At 47.2% G+C, this 19,429-nt stretch overlaps 1 protein-coding gene and 1 non-coding gene across 2 annotated transcripts; one reads left to right on the top strand and one right to left on the bottom strand.

Moving 5' to 3' along the window:
• The first annotated feature begins 11,152 nt into the window (after window positions 1-11,152).
• Window positions 11,153-11,259, top strand: LOC129501145 (U6 spliceosomal RNA). The gene has a single exon (XR_008662686.1). It is a non-coding gene; the product is annotated as a U6 spliceosomal RNA (small nuclear RNA).
• A 2,968-nt stretch (window positions 11,260-14,227) lies between these two features.
• Window positions 14,228-18,462, bottom strand: LYPD3 (LY6/PLAUR domain containing 3). Its single transcript, XM_055311965.1, has 5 exons — window positions 18,304-18,462; window positions 17,584-17,715; window positions 16,679-16,849; window positions 16,284-16,445; window positions 14,228-15,429 (listed from the first exon to the last, which is right to left on the bottom strand). The coding sequence occupies exons 1-5, from the start codon at window positions 18,392-18,394 to the stop codon at window positions 14,942-14,944; spliced, it is 1,044 nt and encodes a 347-aa protein (XP_055167940.1). The 5' UTR covers window positions 18,395-18,462; the 3' UTR covers window positions 14,228-14,941.
• Window positions 18,463-19,429: the final 967 nt, after the last annotated feature.

Here is a 19,429-nt window from a genome sequence, read left to right as displayed (position 1 = left end):
AAACTGGAAAAGCAAAATAATAATCTATTCTATTTTAAATACATTAATGTCTCCCTTTCCTTTCCCTTCCCTTCCTGAACACAAGCAAGTAGATGGTGTCTGGAAGAGGGGATAGATCAGGGAGGGGGGTGGGGGGAGGTACACAGGGCTCAGAATCGGGTGTCAGAGCCAAGTAGGGTCAGGGTGGCATCCGTACCAGGGGCAGGGGGTCTGGGCAGGTGGCAACCCCAAGAGACTGGTTGACATTTGAGGGGATTGAGCAAAGAAGTAAACAATAAAGATTTCTCACTGATGGAGAAATGAGCTATAATTATGCAAACAGTGAAAACTAGAATGGACTATGCAGAGTTGGGAAAGAATTGAAGATACCAGGGGAAATTCATGATTTTCAATATGTAAAAAGAGATCCAGAAATGAATGTAGATGTAAGTCCATGTGCATATATATGTAGGTGTATATGTGCACATTCCCAATCTCCATCCAGCAAGAGCCTGTCCGTGACCACATGGAGCAGCCAAATCCTGATTTCTAAATTTCATTCCCCTGAAATGTGGCAGGGTTTCTTCTTGGGGTGAAGGCTACTTTCAGGACTGGATTGAGGAAAGTACAAGATGAGTCTGGCACATCTCACTGTGCCAGGAAGCAAAAAAAAAAAAAAAATGCCCAGAAAATGAGAGGGTCAGGTCAAAAGGATATGGGAGTCAGCTCAAAGGGGCTCTCTCAGGTCAAACTGAGGACAATTTGAACATCATAGTAAACAATGGTTACAATAGATTATCAGGACGTCTGATCCTGATAAGGCTCAGCGGTCGAGCGCCTGCCTTTGGCTCAGGTCGTGATCCCAGGATCCAGGATTGAGTCCCACATAGGACTCCCTGAGGGAGCCTACTTCTCCCTCTGTCTGTGTCTCTGCTTCTCTCATGAGTAAATAAAATCTTTCTAAACATTTTTAAAAGTTTAGATGAGGAATAGGGTATTTATCTCCAAAACATCTTCCCAGAAAACACATGATTAACAAAGGGGGAAAAAAGAGTAATTTTACAGTAGAAAAGCCTGGAAGACACCCCTTACTGAAGTATCACAGCAAATATCCTGAGGGGGAGGACCTGAAATTGCTTCTGTGACACTCCAGCCAAAGACGCTTAGCCAGACTCTGATTATAAGAAGATACAGGATGAATGCACATTTATGGATATCCACCCCCAAACCGGCCTGTCATGTTTGCACGTTCAAGGAAAGAATGAAGAATGTTTCCAGACTAAAGGAAGACACGGAGACATGCAAGGTTATGCAATGCCAGAGTCCAGATTGGAACCTTTGTTACGGAAGCCATGACTGGGACAGCCAGTGAAACTGAATGGAGTCTGAGAATTGGGTGGCAGTGATTTATTGATGCTAATATTATTCATTTGTGAGGCTGTAACCTGGTTATACAGGAGAAGGTCCTTGTTTGTAGGAAACACACAGTGAACATTCATAGGTGATGGGGGATAATACTGGCAACTCACTCTTGGATGATTTAGGAAAAGCAATTTCTTTGTACCAGGTTGTACCTGCAACTTCTCTGTAATCTTGAGATCTTGCCAATTAAATAATATTAAAACAGTGCTTTTAAAACTTGTTTGAGTACACTGGGGGTGAGGAATACATCTGGCATCAACGTCGGCATGAAACATATTTGCAAAATTGCAATAAAAATGTCACCAAACGAAACATAACCTTGCTTCAAAAGAGAATATCAAATACGGTTTTATAAATTGTTAGTATAACCCAGGAAAATAACTTCCAAGAGAAACAGTAAAGAAACAAACCCCAGAACACTGCTGGAGATTAAATTGCCTTCATGACCTAGAATTTTTGTCCAGTCTTTTTGCAAGTGCGTCATAATAAGGACAAACATATATATAGGTTGTAGCACGCCCTGGGTGCTGCTCTAAGGATTCTGCAGATACTGCTTAATCCTTGCAACAATCTTATGAGGAAGGTAATCTTAGTTCCCAATTAAAAGTTGATGAATCTGAGGCTGGAGAAAGGTAAACTAATTTGCCCAAGGTCACACAGCTAGGAAAAGGTGGAGCTGGCTTAGAATTTTAGCCCGATCTCACAACACCCTGTAGAATGGACATCATCATCCCCCATTCGACAGATTGGGTAACCAAGTTTCAGAGAAACTAAATCGCTAATTCATAGTCATGCTGATTTTGAAAAGCCCAGACTTGTCCCCAGGCACAGACTGGCACAGCCAGGGAGACCTAATGTCAACAGTAAACCCTGAATCAGGAATCTTGGGCTGTCAATCTAGAGTTTTGCCAACCAATATGGTAGCCACTAGCCATATGTGGCTGTTTCATTCAAATTAATTAAAATTAAAACTGTGGTGTCTCACATTTGCCACTTTTATTTTTAGGAATTTTTAAAAAGATTTTAGGTATTTATTCATGAGAGACACAGAGAGGCAGAGACATAGGCAGAGGGAGAAGAAGGCACCCCATGGGGAAGCTAATGTGGGACTTAATCCCAGTACCCTGGGATCACGACCTTAGCCAAAGACAGATGCCCAACCACTGAGCCACCCAGGTGCTCCAACTTTATTATGTTTTTAAAAGTAATCTTTACACCCAACATGCAGCTCAGATTCACAAGCCCGAGATCAAGAGTCACACACTCCAACCAACTGAGCCAGCCAGGCACCCCTCACCACTTTTCAGCATGTGCTTATGGCTACCGCGCTGCACAGCTTAGACTACAGGACATCTCCATCATCATCAGAAGTCCTATTAGACAGGGTGGAAACTAGAGACTGCTTTGCAAGGGCTCAACAATTATTATTTTCAAAGGGGGGGACTAGAATATTCCAGATAGTTTTTAATTAAATGACAAATGCAAGAGCACCCCCTAAACAGACTGTTGGTTAACAACCGCATTTCGTTTTTCACTAAAGAGGCAATGCCACATTTTTCACATAAAGGTGTAAGTCAGGAAAAGGAGCCTGTTGGCCCACAAACCCCAAGTGGGTTTCAATCCATGGTCATAACATGGTCATGATATGGTCATGGCTGTGACACCTGATGGTACCTCTAAAGTCTCACCTTGTAGATTTCTAATCCACTGAGTCAAAACCCCAGATCTTGCTTTGAAGTATTTGGCATTCTGCATCATGGAAGGTACGTATGGCCTCGAAGAAATAAAAGTGGAGAAAACAGAAAACAAAGGGTCTGCCAATAATAGTAGCTACCAATCACTCTTCCCAGCAAGGGCGGTTTACAGACCTAGTCTTCATCTTTCTCACACTACCCCTGGGAAGCACACGGGATTACACCCATTTTTACAAACCAGACATGGTGGCTCACAAAGTGAATTCACTGCCCAGATTCACACAGGTCATAAATAAAGGAATATGAACTTGAATCAGTCCCATCTCAAACTTCACATCCGGCTTCTTCCTGTGAATGGATTTACCTAATCTAAAGCAAGCCCAGGAGAGACACTGGTTCCAGCATAAAAGCACTGGAAAGCTCATGCAGACAATTGTCAAAGCAAATAGGATTACAGTACACTAACAACTAATTCACGCTAATGATAGACAGGTCAGAGGCAGGGTGGAGACGAAACCAGGCACAGGAGGGCAGGTGAAAGGTTTAAAAGTCAATCGGAGAAGGACAAACATTATATGGTCTCATTCAATTGGGGAATATAAAAAATAGTGAAAGGGAATAAAGGGGAAAGGAGAGAAAATGAGTGGGAAATATCAGAGAGGGAGACAGAACATGAGAGACTCCTAACTCTGGGAAACGAACAAGGGGTGGTGGAAGGGGAGGTGGGCGGGGGTGGGGGTGACTGGGTGATGGGCACTGAGGGGGGCACTTGACAGGATGAGCACTGGGTGTTATTCTGTATGTTGGCAAATTGAACACCAATGAAAAATAAATTTATAATAAAAAAAAAGAAGACGAAAAAAAAAAAAAGATTTCAGAGTGAGGGGACGAAATGCCCAGCTGGCTAAACTTCTCCAGCCTGTTGCTGTACTCTCTAACCAGGCCCCAATGCTCTCTGCCATCACCACTGCCATGTGGGTTGAAATCATAGATCTTTTCTATCTCACCTCTAGAGTCCAGTGCAGTAATAACAGAAATTTTGAGACCTGTACCCTCCATCCAGCGGCCACATGTGGCTAATTTGAGCACTTGAAAGAGGACCGAGTAACTGAATTTTAAATTTTATTTCGTGTTAATGAATTTAGACTCAAATGTATACCCCACCCATGGCTAGTGTCTGCCATATTGAACAGTACCTCATAAGAGCAGGGCATCCCCAGATGTATCCCCCAATGTGCAATGGGTGAACTAGTTGTTCTAGAGGCACTCTCTGGGGTCAGACTCCCGGGTCCAAATCCCGGCTCTGGGAAACCTTGAGGAAGTGACATAATCTTGATGGTACCTCAGTGTTTGCATCTGTAAAATGGAGCGTCCTTAAGTGGCCCTGAAAAAGTGTTGGAAGTTATTGAATCTAAGTGCAGAGCAAATAAATGTGCATTGCATGATCTTTCCAACTTGTCTGGGTGAGATTTCTTTTTCCTAAGATTTTATTTATTTATTCATGAGAGACACAGAGAGAGGCAGAGACATAGGCAGAGGGAGAAGTAGGTTCCCTGTGGGGAGCCCGATGCGGAACTCGATCCCAGGACCCTGGGATCACAACCTGAACTGAAGGCAGCTACTCAACCGCTGAGCCATCCACATGCTCCGATTTTATTTTTAAATAAAAGTTGGAAAACCTAAATGCTCGTTCTATTCTGCTCTGGGCATTCAGTGGTGCTAGTAAAGTGCTTACCTCAGTGCCTGGCACCTAGAAACAATGGAAGCCTTAAGAAGTTGAGCAAGCATTTACCTGGCAAACGCCTCCTCTCTGTCATGTGCCAGAGACATAGACAAATAACATGTACTGAGCACCTTCTAGATGCCAGGTACTGTCCTAACCCTTTATATGTATTAACTTAACTTTAATCCCTACAGCCCTCTGAGGCAGGGAGGTTATTATCATTTACTTTAGGACAGTAATATTGTTGCCTCTTAATTTTTTTTTTTAATTAAAATAATGGGCAGCCCTGGTGGCTCAGCGGTTAGCACTACCTTCGGCCCAGGGCATGATCCTGGACACCTGGGATCGAGTCCCACGTCGGGCTCCCTGCATGGAGCTTGCTTCTCCCTCTGCGTGTGTCTCTTCCTCTCTCTTTCTCTGTGTCTCTCATGAATAAATAAATAAAATCTTAAAAATAAATAAATAATTTTTATTTTTAATTTCAAACTTAGAGAAAAACTATAAAAAAGACACAAAGAATTCCTATATACCAGGGCATCTCGGTGGGTTAAGCACCTGCCTTTCTTTGGCTCAGATCATGATCTCAGGGTCCTGGGATCTAGCCCCACAATGGGCTCCCTGCTCAGTGGGGAGTCTGCTTCTCCCTCTCTCTCTCTGCCCCTTCTCCTGCTCTTGCTCTCACTCTCAAATAAATAAGTAAAATATTTTTTTTAAAAAAAGAATCCCTACAACACCCATCAACCACATTTCCCCAAGTTAACATTTTACCATGTTTATCACTTTCTCTACTTCTGTATAAATATTTTTTTCCTGAAGAGTCTGAGAGTAAACAGCAGACATGTTGCCCTTTTACCTCTAAATAGACACCGATGTGTATTTCCTAAAAACAAGGACTTTCTCTTACATAAGCATGTCATATTTATCTATAACAGGCAATTAACATTGGATATAAATGATCTAATTTGTGGGGTTTCTTGAGGTTTTTTTTAAGATTTTATTTATTCATGAGAGACACACACAGAGAGAGGCAGAGACACAGGCAGAGGGAGAAGCAGGCTCCATGCTGGGAGCCCCATGTGGGACTCTATCCCAGGACACCAGGATCATGACCTGAATTGAAGGCAGATGCTCAACCACTGAGCCACCCAGGAGCCTCGAGATTTTTATTTATTTATTTATTTTTATTTTACTTTATTATTATTATTATTATTATTATTATTTTGCTTAAATAATGTCTCTTGCAGCAAAAGAAAATTCTGGGCTCATGCACTGCATTCTGTGGTCTGTCTCTTTATTCCTCTTTCTTCTGGCATCCTTTGTTTCATGACACGGATATTTTTGAGGAGCAGAGGTCAGTTGCTTTGTAGAATGTCCCTCACTTTGAGCTTGTCTGATGTCTCCGCACGGTTAGATTCAGGACGTTTTGCCCAATACCATTGAAGTGACACTGTGTCCTTTCTTGGGGCATCATATCAGGAGGCCCAAATGTGTCTGTCCCATTACTAGTGATGTTAAATTTGATCACTCACTTAAATGGTGCTTCCAGGTGTTTTCTTTCTTTTCTTATCTTTTTAGACAATTTGATTTATAAGTAATGTCTACGCCCAACATGAGGCTTGAACTCAGGACTTTTAGATCAAGAGTCATATGCTCCTTGGACTAAGCCAGCCAGGCGCCCTGGGGGCAGGGGACAGAGGGGGGTTCTTTTTATTTTTATTTATTTTTTATTATTATTATTTTTTTATTTTATAAGTTGTAATTATTTTATTGTTAGATTCAATATATTTTTTTATTTTAATAAATTTTTTATTGGTGTTCAATTTGTCAACATACAGAATAATACCCAGTGCTCATCCCGTCAAGTGCCCACCTCAGTGCCCGCCACCCAGTCACCCCCACCCCCCAACCCACCACCCCTTGTTCGTTTCCCAGAGTTAGGAGTCTTTAACTCCCTTTCTGTTATTTCCCACTTATTTTTTCTCCTTTCCCCTTTATTCCCTTTCACTATTTTTTATATTCCCCAAATGAATGAGACCATATAATGTTTGTCCTTCTCCGATTGACTTATTTCACTCCGCATAATACCCTCCAGTTCCATCCACGAGGGAGGTTCTTTTTAATGTCAATATTCCTTCCTGTGAAATTAAGTATCTCAGGGGGAGATCATTTGTCACCATATAAATATCCTGTTACTCCTCAAACTTAAGCCCACTAATTTCAGCATCTATAGTGTGGCTCTAGATGGAGATTTCCACAGCCTTCTCCTTGGGTTCAATTAATTTGCTGGAGCAGCTCGCAGGACTCAGAGAAACACTTTACTTACTACAACACCAGTTTATTATAAAGATATAACTTGAACAGACAGATGGAAGAGATGCATAGGGGGAGCATAGGGGGATGGGGGAGCCTCCATGCTCTCTGAGTCCACCACTACCCCCCATATCTCCAGGAAATCACTGACCTGGAAGCTCTCCAAACTCCATCCTTTCGGGTTTTTATGCAGGACTTTCACTGCAAGATTGATTAAATCATTGGCCACTGGGGACTGATTACATTCCCCACCCCATCCCCCCTCCCAGGAGGTCAGATTGGTAGGAGAGTTCCAACCCGCTAATCACCTGACTGGTTCCCCAGGCAACCAGCCCCCCAATCCTTTAGTGCTTTCCAAAAGTCGCCTCATTAACATGAACTCAAGTGAGCCAGGAAAGGGGTTTGTTATGAAGACGCTTTTATTGCTGTCATCATTCAGGAAATTCCATAGGTTTTAGGAACTCTGTGCAGAAACCAGGTCAAAGACCAAACATATATTTCTTATTATAAATCAAATATCACAGCATCTATTATCAGCTCTTGCCTGAATCAATTATTCTTTTTTTTTAAAGAACAGTTGGTTTTTTAAGATTATTTATTTATTTATCCATGAAAGACAGAGAGAGAGAGAGAGAGAGAGAGAGAGAGGCAGAGATACAGGCAGAGACAGAAGCAGGCTCCATGCAGGGAGCCCGACGGGGGACTTGCCCAGAGCCAAAGGCAGATGCTCAGCTGCTGAGCCACCCAGGGATCCCCTATTCTTTTTTTTTTTTTTCAAGATTTTATTTATTTGACAGAGAACCCAAGAGCTTGTGCGTGTGTGTGCGCGCGCGCACAACACACACACACACACACACACACTAGCAGGAGAAGAACAGGGAGCCCAATGCAGGGATCATGACCTGAGTCAAAGGCAGACGCTCAACTGCTGAGCCACCCAGACATCCCTGAATCAACTATTCTTTAAGATTTATTTATGAGAGAGAGAGAGAGAGAGAGAGAGAGAGAGAGAGAAAGAGAGAGAGAGAGAGAGAGAGAGGCAGAGACATAGGGAGAAGCAGGCTCCTCTTAGGAGCCCAATGCAGGACTCGATCCCGGATTCCGAGATCACAAACTGAGACGAAGGCAGCCGCCCAACCCTTGAGCCACCCATATTTATTCATGAAAGACACAGAGAGAGAGAGATAGAGAGAGAGGCAGAGAGAGAGAGAGAGGCAGAGACACAGGCAGAAGGAGAAGCAGGCTCCGTGCAGGGAGCCCAACGCAGAACTCGATCCCGAGTCTCCAGGACGTCGCCCTGTCCGAAGGCGGCACTAAACCGCTGAGCCATCGGGGCTGCCCTGAATCAATTATTCTTAATGAAGATTCCCAAATGGTAATGTTCTGATTCCATCATTCCTCTACATTCATTAGTTGACTTGTGACTCTAAGAAAGAGCTTTCTCTTCTCTCATTTATTGACTTACACCCTTCTTAAAAAGATTCTTATTTATTTTGAGGGGGGGCATACAAGAGTGAGTGCCGAGGGTGGGTGGGTGGTGAGGAGCAGAGGGAAAGAAGAGGAAGCACACTCCTTGCTGAGCAGAGCGTGAAGTGGAGCTCGATCTCACGACCCTGAGATCATTACCTGGGCCAAAATCAAGAATTCCGGCGCTTAACTGACTGAGCCATCCAGTCCATCCAGCCATCCCTGACTTACTCACACCCTTAATATCACTATATAGTCAAGGATTCCTGTTTCTTCAATGGGTTATAACCTTTTACTATCATTATTTAATTTGGTGCTCAACTTGCCCCAGATTCGGTCGTAGAGAGTTTCTTTCAGATGTGTCATTTTTAACACACCCCCATCGTTCTTTGACTGTGTTCTTACTTTGTAGGTCGCCTCTGTTTTAAAGATGAAGACACTGAGGCACAGGGGAATTGAATAACTTGCCACCTTTACATATTGTAGCCACAGGACCAAGATCTGAATGCAAGCACTGGCGGTCCCAGAATACAAGCTTGTAGAAACTCAACCATGGAGTGTCTTAACCCAAACCAAAACCATGACTTCTTGTTCACAGCCATATCCCCTCCACTCAGCATGATGCTTGACCCACAGTACCTGTTAAGTAAAGATGTATGAAGGGTCCCCTGAGTGGCTCAATCAGTTTAAGTATCTGGCTCTTGATTTCAGCTCAGGTCATGATCTCGGGGCCCTGGGATTGAGCCCTGCATTGTCAGGCTCCCCACTCAGTGAGGAGTCTGCTTGTCTTGCTCTCTGCCCCTCCCCCGTCTGCCTGCCTGCGCACTCTCTCTTTCTCTCTCATGTAAGTAAATAAATCTTTTTTTTTTTAATTTATGAAATCTGGGGTACCTGGATGCCTTAGTTGGAGGAGCATGTGACTCTTGATCTCAAGGTCATGAGTTCAAGCCCCACGTTGGGGGTAGAGTCTACTTAATTTTAAAAAACGTATGAAATGGGGGGGGTCCCTGGGTGGCTCAGTGGTTTAGCGCCTGCCTTTGGCCTGGGACGCGATCCTGGAGTCCCAGGATCGAGTCCCGCGTCAGGCTCCTGGCGTGGAGCCTGCTTTTCCCTCTGCCTGTGTCTCTGCCTCTCTCTCCTCTCTATGTCTATCATGAATAAATAAATAAAATCTTTTTAAAAAAAACGTATGAAATGAATAAAGGAATGAATGAATAAATCCATCTGTCATATCCCTCAGATCCTAACTTTCCTTCTTTCCAGCCTTAAATCCACTCTTAACCATGATAGTCTCTCTTCTGCATATACTCTCAAGTCTCTGGCTTTGTCCTCTTGACAAGGCAATCTGGCAATATCCCACTTTCTACCACTCAGTTTCCATACTCATGTGAGTGACCAAAGCTGGAGAAAAATCACACAACTCTGCTGGCAAATCTTACTTTAAATTCATGATTCATAACCTCCACTGGTCTCTTAATTCTGCCTAGAAGTCAGCCTACATGGTCACGTCCATTCCCTTGCCTGTGCTCCAATTTCATACTTTCTCAGCTTCCCACAAAGCAACTCCCATTACCCCCCATGGACATCAAACAATGGAGGAACTTCTCAACGTGATCGGTCTTCAGGGATATGCTTGCAAAAAACACAATGAGATACTACAACACACCTACACAAAGGATAACATTTAAAAGACCTACTGATGACACCTTATATTGATGAGAAAGTGGAGCTACAAATATCCTTACTCACAAGCAGGACTGTAAAACAGTACAACTGATTTTGAAGAGGTCTGGTAGTTTCTTAATAAGCCAAACACATGCCAGTCCTCTGACACAGCAGTTCTACTGCTAAGAATTTACATATGAGCAATGAAAGTTTATGTCCATAAAGGTAAGTGTACAAGAATATTCATAGCAGCTTTATTCATAATAGCCCCAAATTGGAAGCAGTATGAGTGTTCGTCAATAAAAGAATAAATAGGGGCACCTGGGTGGCTCAGTGGTTGAGCATCTGCCTTTGGTTCAAGTCGTGATCCTGGGATCCTGGGATCGAATCCTACACTAGGCTCCCCAGAGAGAGCCTGCTACTCCCTCTGCCTATGTCTCTGCCTCTCTCTGTGTGTCTCTCATGAATAAATAAATAAAATCTTTATAAAAAAATAAATCATGATATGCCACTTTATGTGGAGTGAAAGAAGCCTTACACAAATGAGTATATACTGTATACTTCTATTTATGCAAAGTTCTAAGGCTTTAGATACTGAGCACTTGAAATATAGCTAGTGCAAATTGAAATGTAATAAAAGCATAAAATACACAAAGCATTCCAGAGACTGAGTACAAAAAACCCATAAAATATCTCATTGATAATGGTTTTATATGGATTATGTATTCAAATGATGTCTGCGCATATAAGGTTAGAATATATGATTAAAATTAACCATACCTTTTTACTTGTTTTAATGTGGATACTAGAAAATTTTGAATTATGTATGTAATTTAAATGTGTCTTGCGATATATTTCTGTTGGGCAAAGCGGATCTAAAATTTTTAAGTAAGTGCTCACTTTGGCAGCACATACACTAAAATTGGAATGATACAGAGAAGATTAGGATGGCCCCTATGCAAGGATCACATGCAAATTTGTGAAGTTCCATATAATTTTTAAATTTTTTGTTTACTTATTTGAGAAAGAGCACAAGCAGGCGGGGAGAGGGAGAAGCAGGCTCCCTGCTGCTCAAGGAGCCTGCTGGCTGGATCCCAGGACCCTTGAGATCATGACTTGAGCAGAAGGCAGCCGCTTAACCAACTGAGCCACCCAGGTGCTATAGGGTCCTGGGACTGAGCCGTGTGGGGCTCTTTGCTCAATAGGAGGCCCACTTCTCCCTCTCCCTCTGTTATCTCTCTTCTTCTCTCATTCTCTCAAATAAATAAATAAAATCTCTTAAAAAAATACATATGTGATAAATGAATGAATGAAATTTATAAATAAGACCAGGAGCACCTGACTAGCTCAGTTGGTAGAGCATGCAACTTTTGATCTGGATGTCATGAATTCAAACCCCATGCAGGGCGTGGAGTCTACTTAATCAAAAAAAATTTTTACTTCATAAATAAGACAAAAGCAAAACCACATATATTTCTAGAACATCTTACTGGAGCACTGTCTAACTTCTAGAACCACTCAAGGATTATCTGGGGGAATGTAGCTTTGTATGCCCTACTATATATCACTGATTAGGGCCCACACTTTATAAGGTTTAGACTCAGCTTTGCAAATTATTTTCATAAATGATAAGAAGATTGATAGACTGAAAACTATTTTTCTCTGGTAAAATGCAAATGACTTCAGATGTAAGTGATATCTGCCTGGTAAACAACAGAACCCCAACAAAATTGCACCTGCCAACGTTAAACAAGCAAGAAGGACTTTATTCAGGGGGTATTGCGGGAGGGTAAAGAGGCCAGCACTCAGTCTGAACTCAAATCTGCTAAAACAACGAGCAGTTGGGTGGTTTTTTTTTTTTAATTTATTTATTTATGACAGTCACAGAGAGAGAGAGAGAGACAAGCAGGCTCCATGCACCGGGAGCCCGACGTGGGATTCGATCCCGGGTCTCCAGGATCGCGCCCTGGGCCAAAGGCAGGCGCCAAACCGCTGCGCAACCCAGGGATCCCAGCAGTTGGGTTTTTAAGAGGTGGGGTGAGGGGGACATCTTAGGTCATCTCTGTTTGCTAGTTGGCTTTCCCCAAAGGAAAAGAAAACTTGCCTGTGGGCTCCCTGGGTGGCGCAGCGGTTTGGCGCCTGCCTTTGGCCCAGGGCGCGATCCTGGAGACCCGGGATCGAGTCCCACGTCGGGCTCCCGGTGCATGGAGCCTGCTTCTCCCTCTGCCTGTGTCTCTGCCTCTCTGTCTCTCTCTGTGTGACTATCATGAATAAATAAATAAAATCTTAAAAAAAAAAAAAAGAAAAGAAAACTTGCTTGTATCTGTGCGACAGGAGGTAGTTTTACAACTTGGAAGAAGGTGCCCACAGAAGTGAGGCTCTCACCACCTCCTCTAGGAAGACTGTGAGACAGACAGGGGTGCTAGCTCCTTTGAAGTTTACATTTCAAAGAGATGGTTCCCAGGGCCTAGAGAAAGATGTGTTTCTGGGCTATAAAACTGGCAGGAGGCTTTTAAAGACATTTACATAGATCTCAAAGGCACAGAGAAAGAATTTATAATGACAAGTTTTCTAAAGTGAGTGCTCTAAGAAAAGCGAGGTCTGGGGCTTCTGTGGTTAGGCCATCTGGATTCTGGAAGGGCTGGGGTGAGAGGGAGGTCAGGAGTTTAAAAGTGGAGAGAAGCCTATCAAAAGTTTAGTCAAGCTGAAGGAAAAGTTACAGCCCTCTTGGTCCAGCCCTGTAAAGCCAGTCTGCTTGGGTTCAAATCTGGGTTCCAGTGCTTATTAGCTGGGTGACCTGGGGCAAGTTTCTCAACCTCTCTGGGTCTGGTTTCTTCATCTTGTAAAATGCAGATGATGAATACTTACCTCATAGGATGGTTATATAAATCAGGTATGTCAATCCAAGTATAGCACTTAAAACAGTACCTGATATGTGGATTAATTGCTGTAGGTAACTTATTTTACTGTTCTGAGCCTCGGTTTCCCCAAACTTTCCATCTGAGAATGTATACAGAAAACTAAAGGAGACTCTGGATGCAAACACCCTCAGTACAGGCCTGGCATGTGGTAAGACTTTTAAAATGATTAACATTCCGTAACTACAGTTACTATTAACTGTTGCTTACTTTCTTATTAATTTCCTATTTTGTTCCTATAATCATTATTTACTATTGTGTCACCATACTCTTCCTCATTAATATGGATACTGGAAATATTACTATTATGATCTTGTTATTGACCACATCTGGTCCCCCCTCCATCAAGCCATCCCAAAGCCTGCCAAGGCCCCAGTCCCAAGCCAGGCTTTTCCATCCCGGTGCCTCTACACCTTCATCTGATTGGAGGAAATGGAAATGGAGCTTAGGCCCCAAGTCCCCAACATGAAGCAGAGATCAACAGCACCACTGAGATCTCCTGATGAGTAGGATGCAGAGGCTAGGCCCACATAATAATTTTTAAGAAGCCAAACAGATGACAAGGTGGTGGTGGGCGGGGGCCAAGCATGGTGTATGATCCATTAAACAAAGCTCCTCTAGAGCACCTGGGTGGCTCAGTGGTTGAGCATCTGCCTTTTGCTCAGGTCTTGATTCCAGGGTCCTGGGATTGAGTCCCACATCCGGCTTCCTGCAGGGAGCCTGCTTCTCCCTCTGCCTATGTCTCTGCCTCTCTCTCTGTCTCTCATGAATAAATAAATAAAATCCTAAAAAACAAAACAGGAAAACAAAGCTCCCCTCTGCTCCCAAACATTACTAAAAGCCCCATTCACCCTTGTCACTTCTTAGTGGTTTCATGGGGTAACCCTTCACCAGTGGGATCGCCCACAGACTGGCTAAACCCCAACTTCCCCCTGGGCTGTGGTTCTAGATCTCAGATTCTCTGTTAAAGATCTTGGCAGTCCCATCTTAGTTCAGCTAAGTGGTCACCCTCAGAGGTTAGGGTAAGAAATGAGTCCTTCAAAACACTGTACAAAGGAATTAAACTTTTATTGAGACCTTTATGTGCCAGAAGCTGACCACACAGGGGTATAAGGCACGGTCCCTGCCCTTGAGGAGCTCACAGTCTAGTAAGGAACTCAGATGCCAAAACAATTGCCACAGAGATGGCGGGGGTGGGGGGTGGGGGTGGGGGTGGGGGGAGGGCAGGGGCAGCAGCCAGCATAGGAGGGCACCACTATCTGCCTTGGCCCCTGATATTCCAGGTTGGCTCTGCCCCCTATATACCAGGTTGGCTCCACCCTCTATATTCCAGGTTAGCTCCACCCCCCTATATTCCAGGTTGCTCCAACCCCTACATTTCAGGTTGGTTCTGCCCCCATATTCGAGGCTGGCTATAAAAAAGCGAAGAGGAAGTTTATCATTGTTTCCCCCATCTTCCCTGGGACAGCCCTGGCTTTTCTCTGTCCTAGGCACCATGAGGAGGGGAGGGAGAGACAAAGATGAGGGAGATACATTTGCTGCCTTCAGAAAGCTATTAACACCCTGGCAGGATATATACAAACAATGGTAACTTTATTTCCCAAAGCCGCAAACCAGTGCAGCAGAAGCTGGGGATAGTGGGGGCGATGGGAAGAACAGAGGCTGGGCCAGCCCAGTCCAGTCAGGGAAAGGAAAGTAATGGGAAGAGAGAGGTACCCAGGGCCAGGGAACAGGGCAAGACGGAGGTTTCTAGATGGAAAAACTCATAATAAGGTGCGAGCAGCCACAGCCAACAGAAAGGCTGTCAACCCAGTGAAGGGAGTTGCAGAGGCTTTACCATGGGCCACATCTTTGGTAGGGATCCCTGCCATATTTCTACGGTCCTGGTGGCCAGTGGCACCTCCAGCAAAGCTAGATTCCTCTTTCCCGGAGGTCTCAGGATGTACTTCCTGGGGAGAAGTCTGGCTGGTTGGAGCTGAGGTGGCTTTGGTGGTAGAGACACGCGTGGTTGGGGCTGGGGTGGAAGTGGTGACAGAGGTGGTTGGGGCCAGAGTGGTGGGCTTAGGGGCGGGCAGCAGGACAAGGGGTGGGATTCGCGGGGAGAAAAAGGTCTTGTTGTGGAGGTCCGAGTTACAGCGGGACCCCTGGCAGCAGGAGCCACTGAGTGTGAACCCTGGGCCTGTCACCACATCCCGGGTGCAGAACTCATCCTGGACACAGCCCCGCACGGGCAAGGATACAGTCACATTCGCTGCAGGAGGGAGACACAGTAGGTCGGTGGTTGGAGGGTTGCCGAGCCAGAGTGAAACAGGGGCGAGACAAGGGCAAGAACCCCCAAAATGAGGGACAGGAGGGCTCTGCCTCCATTCACCCAAAAGTCTCAATTCAGGCCCCACTTTAAGAAACGCTGTCCCACTGTCTCTGACACATAGTGAGCCGCATTTCCCGCTTTTGAGAGGAAAGGTGTGTGGGATGAGCTACAAGTCCCACAATGCCTTGCAAGGGAAGTGTGGACAGGGAGACACCTCTCACAGGACCAGAGCCAACAAACTTTCCCTACATCCCACTCATTTTTTCCATCTCTCTCTCTCTCTTCCACCCCCTCCCCTGCCAAAATTTAGTCTTGAGAGTTCAGAACTACATCTCCCATAATACACCTGAAGAGGAGTTTGAAGAACATCCCCCAGTTCAACATCCCCCCTGAGGCAGAGGCCAGGCCGATGCACTACCTCTCTCCTAAGTGGTTAGGTGGGGGGCCCTAACTCCTTGAGTTTTAAGGAATCGAAGTAGACTCCTGCCATCTAGAAGCTTGGAGGCTTACATTTCCTATGGCATATTGTCCCATTCTGCACCTACCAGGCCTCTATGGAAATGCATTCCCCCCCAAAAAAAAAACTCTAGGACAAAAGCAACCGTAGCCCCATGCTATTTGGGGATAGGGCTGCATTATTCAGGACGCTCTAGGATAAGACAAGAACTTAGGCCTACAGTTTCCAGAAGGTGTTGGGGTGGGGGAAGTCTTTGTGTAAAGGGCTACCCACCGCCCATGAGGCCTCAGAGAGGCTACCACAACTCCTGTCGGCCCCGTGCTCTCGACTCGCTCACCTGCAGTCAGGGTGACGTTACCGTCGAAGCAGCCCTTGTAGACGTGGTCGCTGGCGTTGTAGCAGCTCACGACGGGCGGCGCCGTGCCGTGGCACGCCTCGCGGCTCAGCCCCACGCAGCTGTAGCACTCGGCACCGTTGGGCTGGTACGCACTCTCATTGCCTGCGAGGGGAGCAGGTAGGAGGGAAACGGTCCAGAAGGTTCAGGAAGCACAGGTCAGCCCAAAGTCCTGGACGGACTCTCTGCTCAGCCCCTAGCCCCGCCCCCACGCAGGCCCCGCCCACTTCCCCGTAGCTCCGCCCCTGGCGTCCCGCCCCACGAGGTCGGCCTCGACCAAGCCCCGCCTGCCGCCGCGTGGCCCCGCCCCCCGAGCCTAGGGCCCCGCCCCCACCGACCTGCGGGGTTGAGCGCTCGCGACGTGAGGTTGAGTTTGGCGTTGCAGCGGTCCTGGGAGCATTGCTGCAGCTGGATGAAGGCCAGAATTCCGTGAAGGTCCAGGCCGCGGTCATTCTTGCCCGGGAGACCCGAGCCGCAGCCCCGCACTGCCACCGAGAACTGCCCGTGGACTGCGGGAGGGGGAGGAGCGGGGTGAGCGGCGGCGGGACCTCGAGTGGACCCCCCCCATCACCACCACCAGAGGAGAGCGGGTCGCAGGCGAAAGAGCCACAGACAGAGGGGCAGAACCGCAAAGGGCTGAGTCCGAGAGGACAGGCTGACAGACTCTGGACAAAAAAGAGGCGGGGAGGGCCCAGAGTGGAGTAGGACGGGGCCGGGCGACAGAGGGGCGCAACCGCCGGAAGCATCCTAAGAAGGACCTGGGAGACTGACAGGGCACAGGGGCAGAGAGGGGTGGGGCCTCCCCGGAGCCTAGCCTCAGCCAGGGGCAAGATTCCCCCAGGCGTGGGCCGGTGGGGTAGAGCCTCCGTCTAGGGAACCTAGGAGACCCCTAGAGCGGTCAGCATCACCGCGAGCCTACCTGGATAGAGGATTCTGGAAGGGACAGGGTGGGTAGCGAGGTCTCAGGGGTGGGGCGGAAATGGATAGACTGTGCCCTTGAAGGGGACCAGGTCCCAAATCCGGGCTCTCCCAGTTGGCCCAACTCGGGTAGCACTTCTCAGCCCCACCCCTCTAAGCCCTAACGGCGTGATGCTGTTGAAGGGCCCCAGTCAGGCTGAAAAGGAAGCGTGGAGGGCGTTGAATGGGTGGGGGACAAATTCGGAAGAAGGGGCGGGACAAAAGGAGGCGGAGCTTGGCTGGAGAAGCATGAAGGGGCACGAATGGACCAGAGGGCCCCACTCACTGGTCTCCACCGCCCCCACGGACTCTGTGCAGACGTCCACGCCCGGCGCGCACTTCACGATCTTGGTCTTTTGCGGAGAGCATCCGTCATCTGCTCTCTGCACGCAGCTGTAGCATTCCAGGGCCTGCGTTCCTGGGGATGCAGGGCCGAGTAGAAATGAGGTATTGCTCCTGGAACCTCCTTCCGGAAAGGAGGAACAGTCCTTCTCGGCGCCCTCTCTCCCCGGGATGGGACGACACTATTGCCCACCGCTTTCCAGGACAGAAGTAAGGAAAACCTCCCCACAAATCTGGTGCCCCTCTGCTTCAAGCCCCCTATGCCTGCAGTGGGAGCATCCTTCCCACAGCCCCTTATATCCAAGACGAGGGATCCCTGCTATGGATGGGAGAGACACTCTCCCACAGTTCGCCCTTCTGATGGGACAACTCCTCCACAGTCCGGTCAGCTCAGGGAGAGATCCGTCCTCACTGCCCCTTCTGACCAGGGCGGGGGATCCTTGCCACAGCCCCCATCCATTCAGGATGGAGAAACTTTTCCCACGGTCCCCCAGGGCAGGAATCCTCCGGACAGTCTCTCTGCCCAGGGTGGGGGATCCCTCCCACAGCCTCCTTGAGCAGAGCCGATGATCCTTCCCAGGTCTCCACAGCTCTTCCTGTAGGAGACAGCTCCTTCTAGAGCCCTTGCTCTACCCCCTCTATCCTCTCCTGGCAGCAGACCCACCTCCAAGAAGGAGCGGCAGCAGCAGCAGCAGCAGCTGCCAGCCTGGAGTCCAGATCACTGCCTGGGCGCCTGCTTTCCTGGCAGGGGCCATGGCTCGGTCCTGCTCCCTCGGTGTCCCCCCTGGGTGTGCCGCTTCCCAACCTGGGCCCTCTTACCTGAGCCCAGGATGAGTAAGCTCCCCCCAGGCAACCCTGGCCTTGCCCAACCAGGCCAAATCAGCGTCCGCCGTGGGGCGGGGCACCCGCCCCTGCGTGCGTCACCCCACAGCTGCCGAGGAGGGAAAAGGTGGGAGTCCAGGTTCTCTGACAATTCCCAGGAGAAAGTCTGTGTGTTTGGGGCCGGGGGGTGTAGAGGGGAAAGTACTGAGGCTCAGAATGGATAAGGGGTCAGCTGGACACCCAGCCCCCCGGAAATATTTAATGAGTACGTACGGTGTGCAAGCTTTGGTTTGGGCCACTGTTGGAGGTGAAGATAGAACCAGTGCCTGTCCTCACAGGGCACACTGTCTGATGGGGGAGACAGATACTAATTAATCACACAAACTGTTATATACAACTAGAATAATGACAGAAGAAGTGTAGGAAGCTCCAAGGAGGTATGGAGCCTGGGGGTGGGGGGCTGGTTGGCCAGTGAAGCTTGCTCCAAGGTCTCTTCAAGATGTGGTCTCAAAGACTTGGGGGCAGAGCAGATTACAAAGCAAAGAAAGCAGCTTGTGCAAAGACTAGAGCATGGACCACTCAGGGAGTAGAGCAGTGGGCTTGGAGCTCAGAGGACAAAGGAGGAAGGTGGATGTTAGAGGTGGAGGAGCCAGGCAGGGACATTAGAGGCCCTGTGAAGAAATTTCAATTAATTCTGAGAAAGGTGAATAAAGTTTTAGAGGGTCTAAATCAGTGGGGGTGGGAGGGCACACAGTCAGACTTACTTTTTTTTCTTTTTTAAGATTTTATTTATTTATTCATGAGAGACACAGAAAGGGAGAGAGAGAGGCAAAGACACAGGCAGAGGAAGAAGCAGGCTCCATGCAGGGAGCCCGACGTGGGACTCGATCCCGGGTCTCCAGGATCACACCCTGGGCTGAAGACAGGCGCCAAACTGCTGAGCCACCCAGAGATCCCCCCAGACTTAC

The sequence above is a fragment of the Nyctereutes procyonoides genome, unplaced genomic scaffold, assembly GCF_905146905.1.
Source record: "Nyctereutes procyonoides isolate TBG_1078 unplaced genomic scaffold, NYPRO_anot_genome, whole genome shotgun sequence".
In the NCBI taxonomy this organism is placed as follows: Eukaryota; Metazoa; Chordata; class Mammalia; order Carnivora; family Canidae; genus Nyctereutes; species Nyctereutes procyonoides.
Note: the sequence above shows the minus strand (reverse complement) of the source record. Positions and strands in the feature narration are given on the sequence as shown.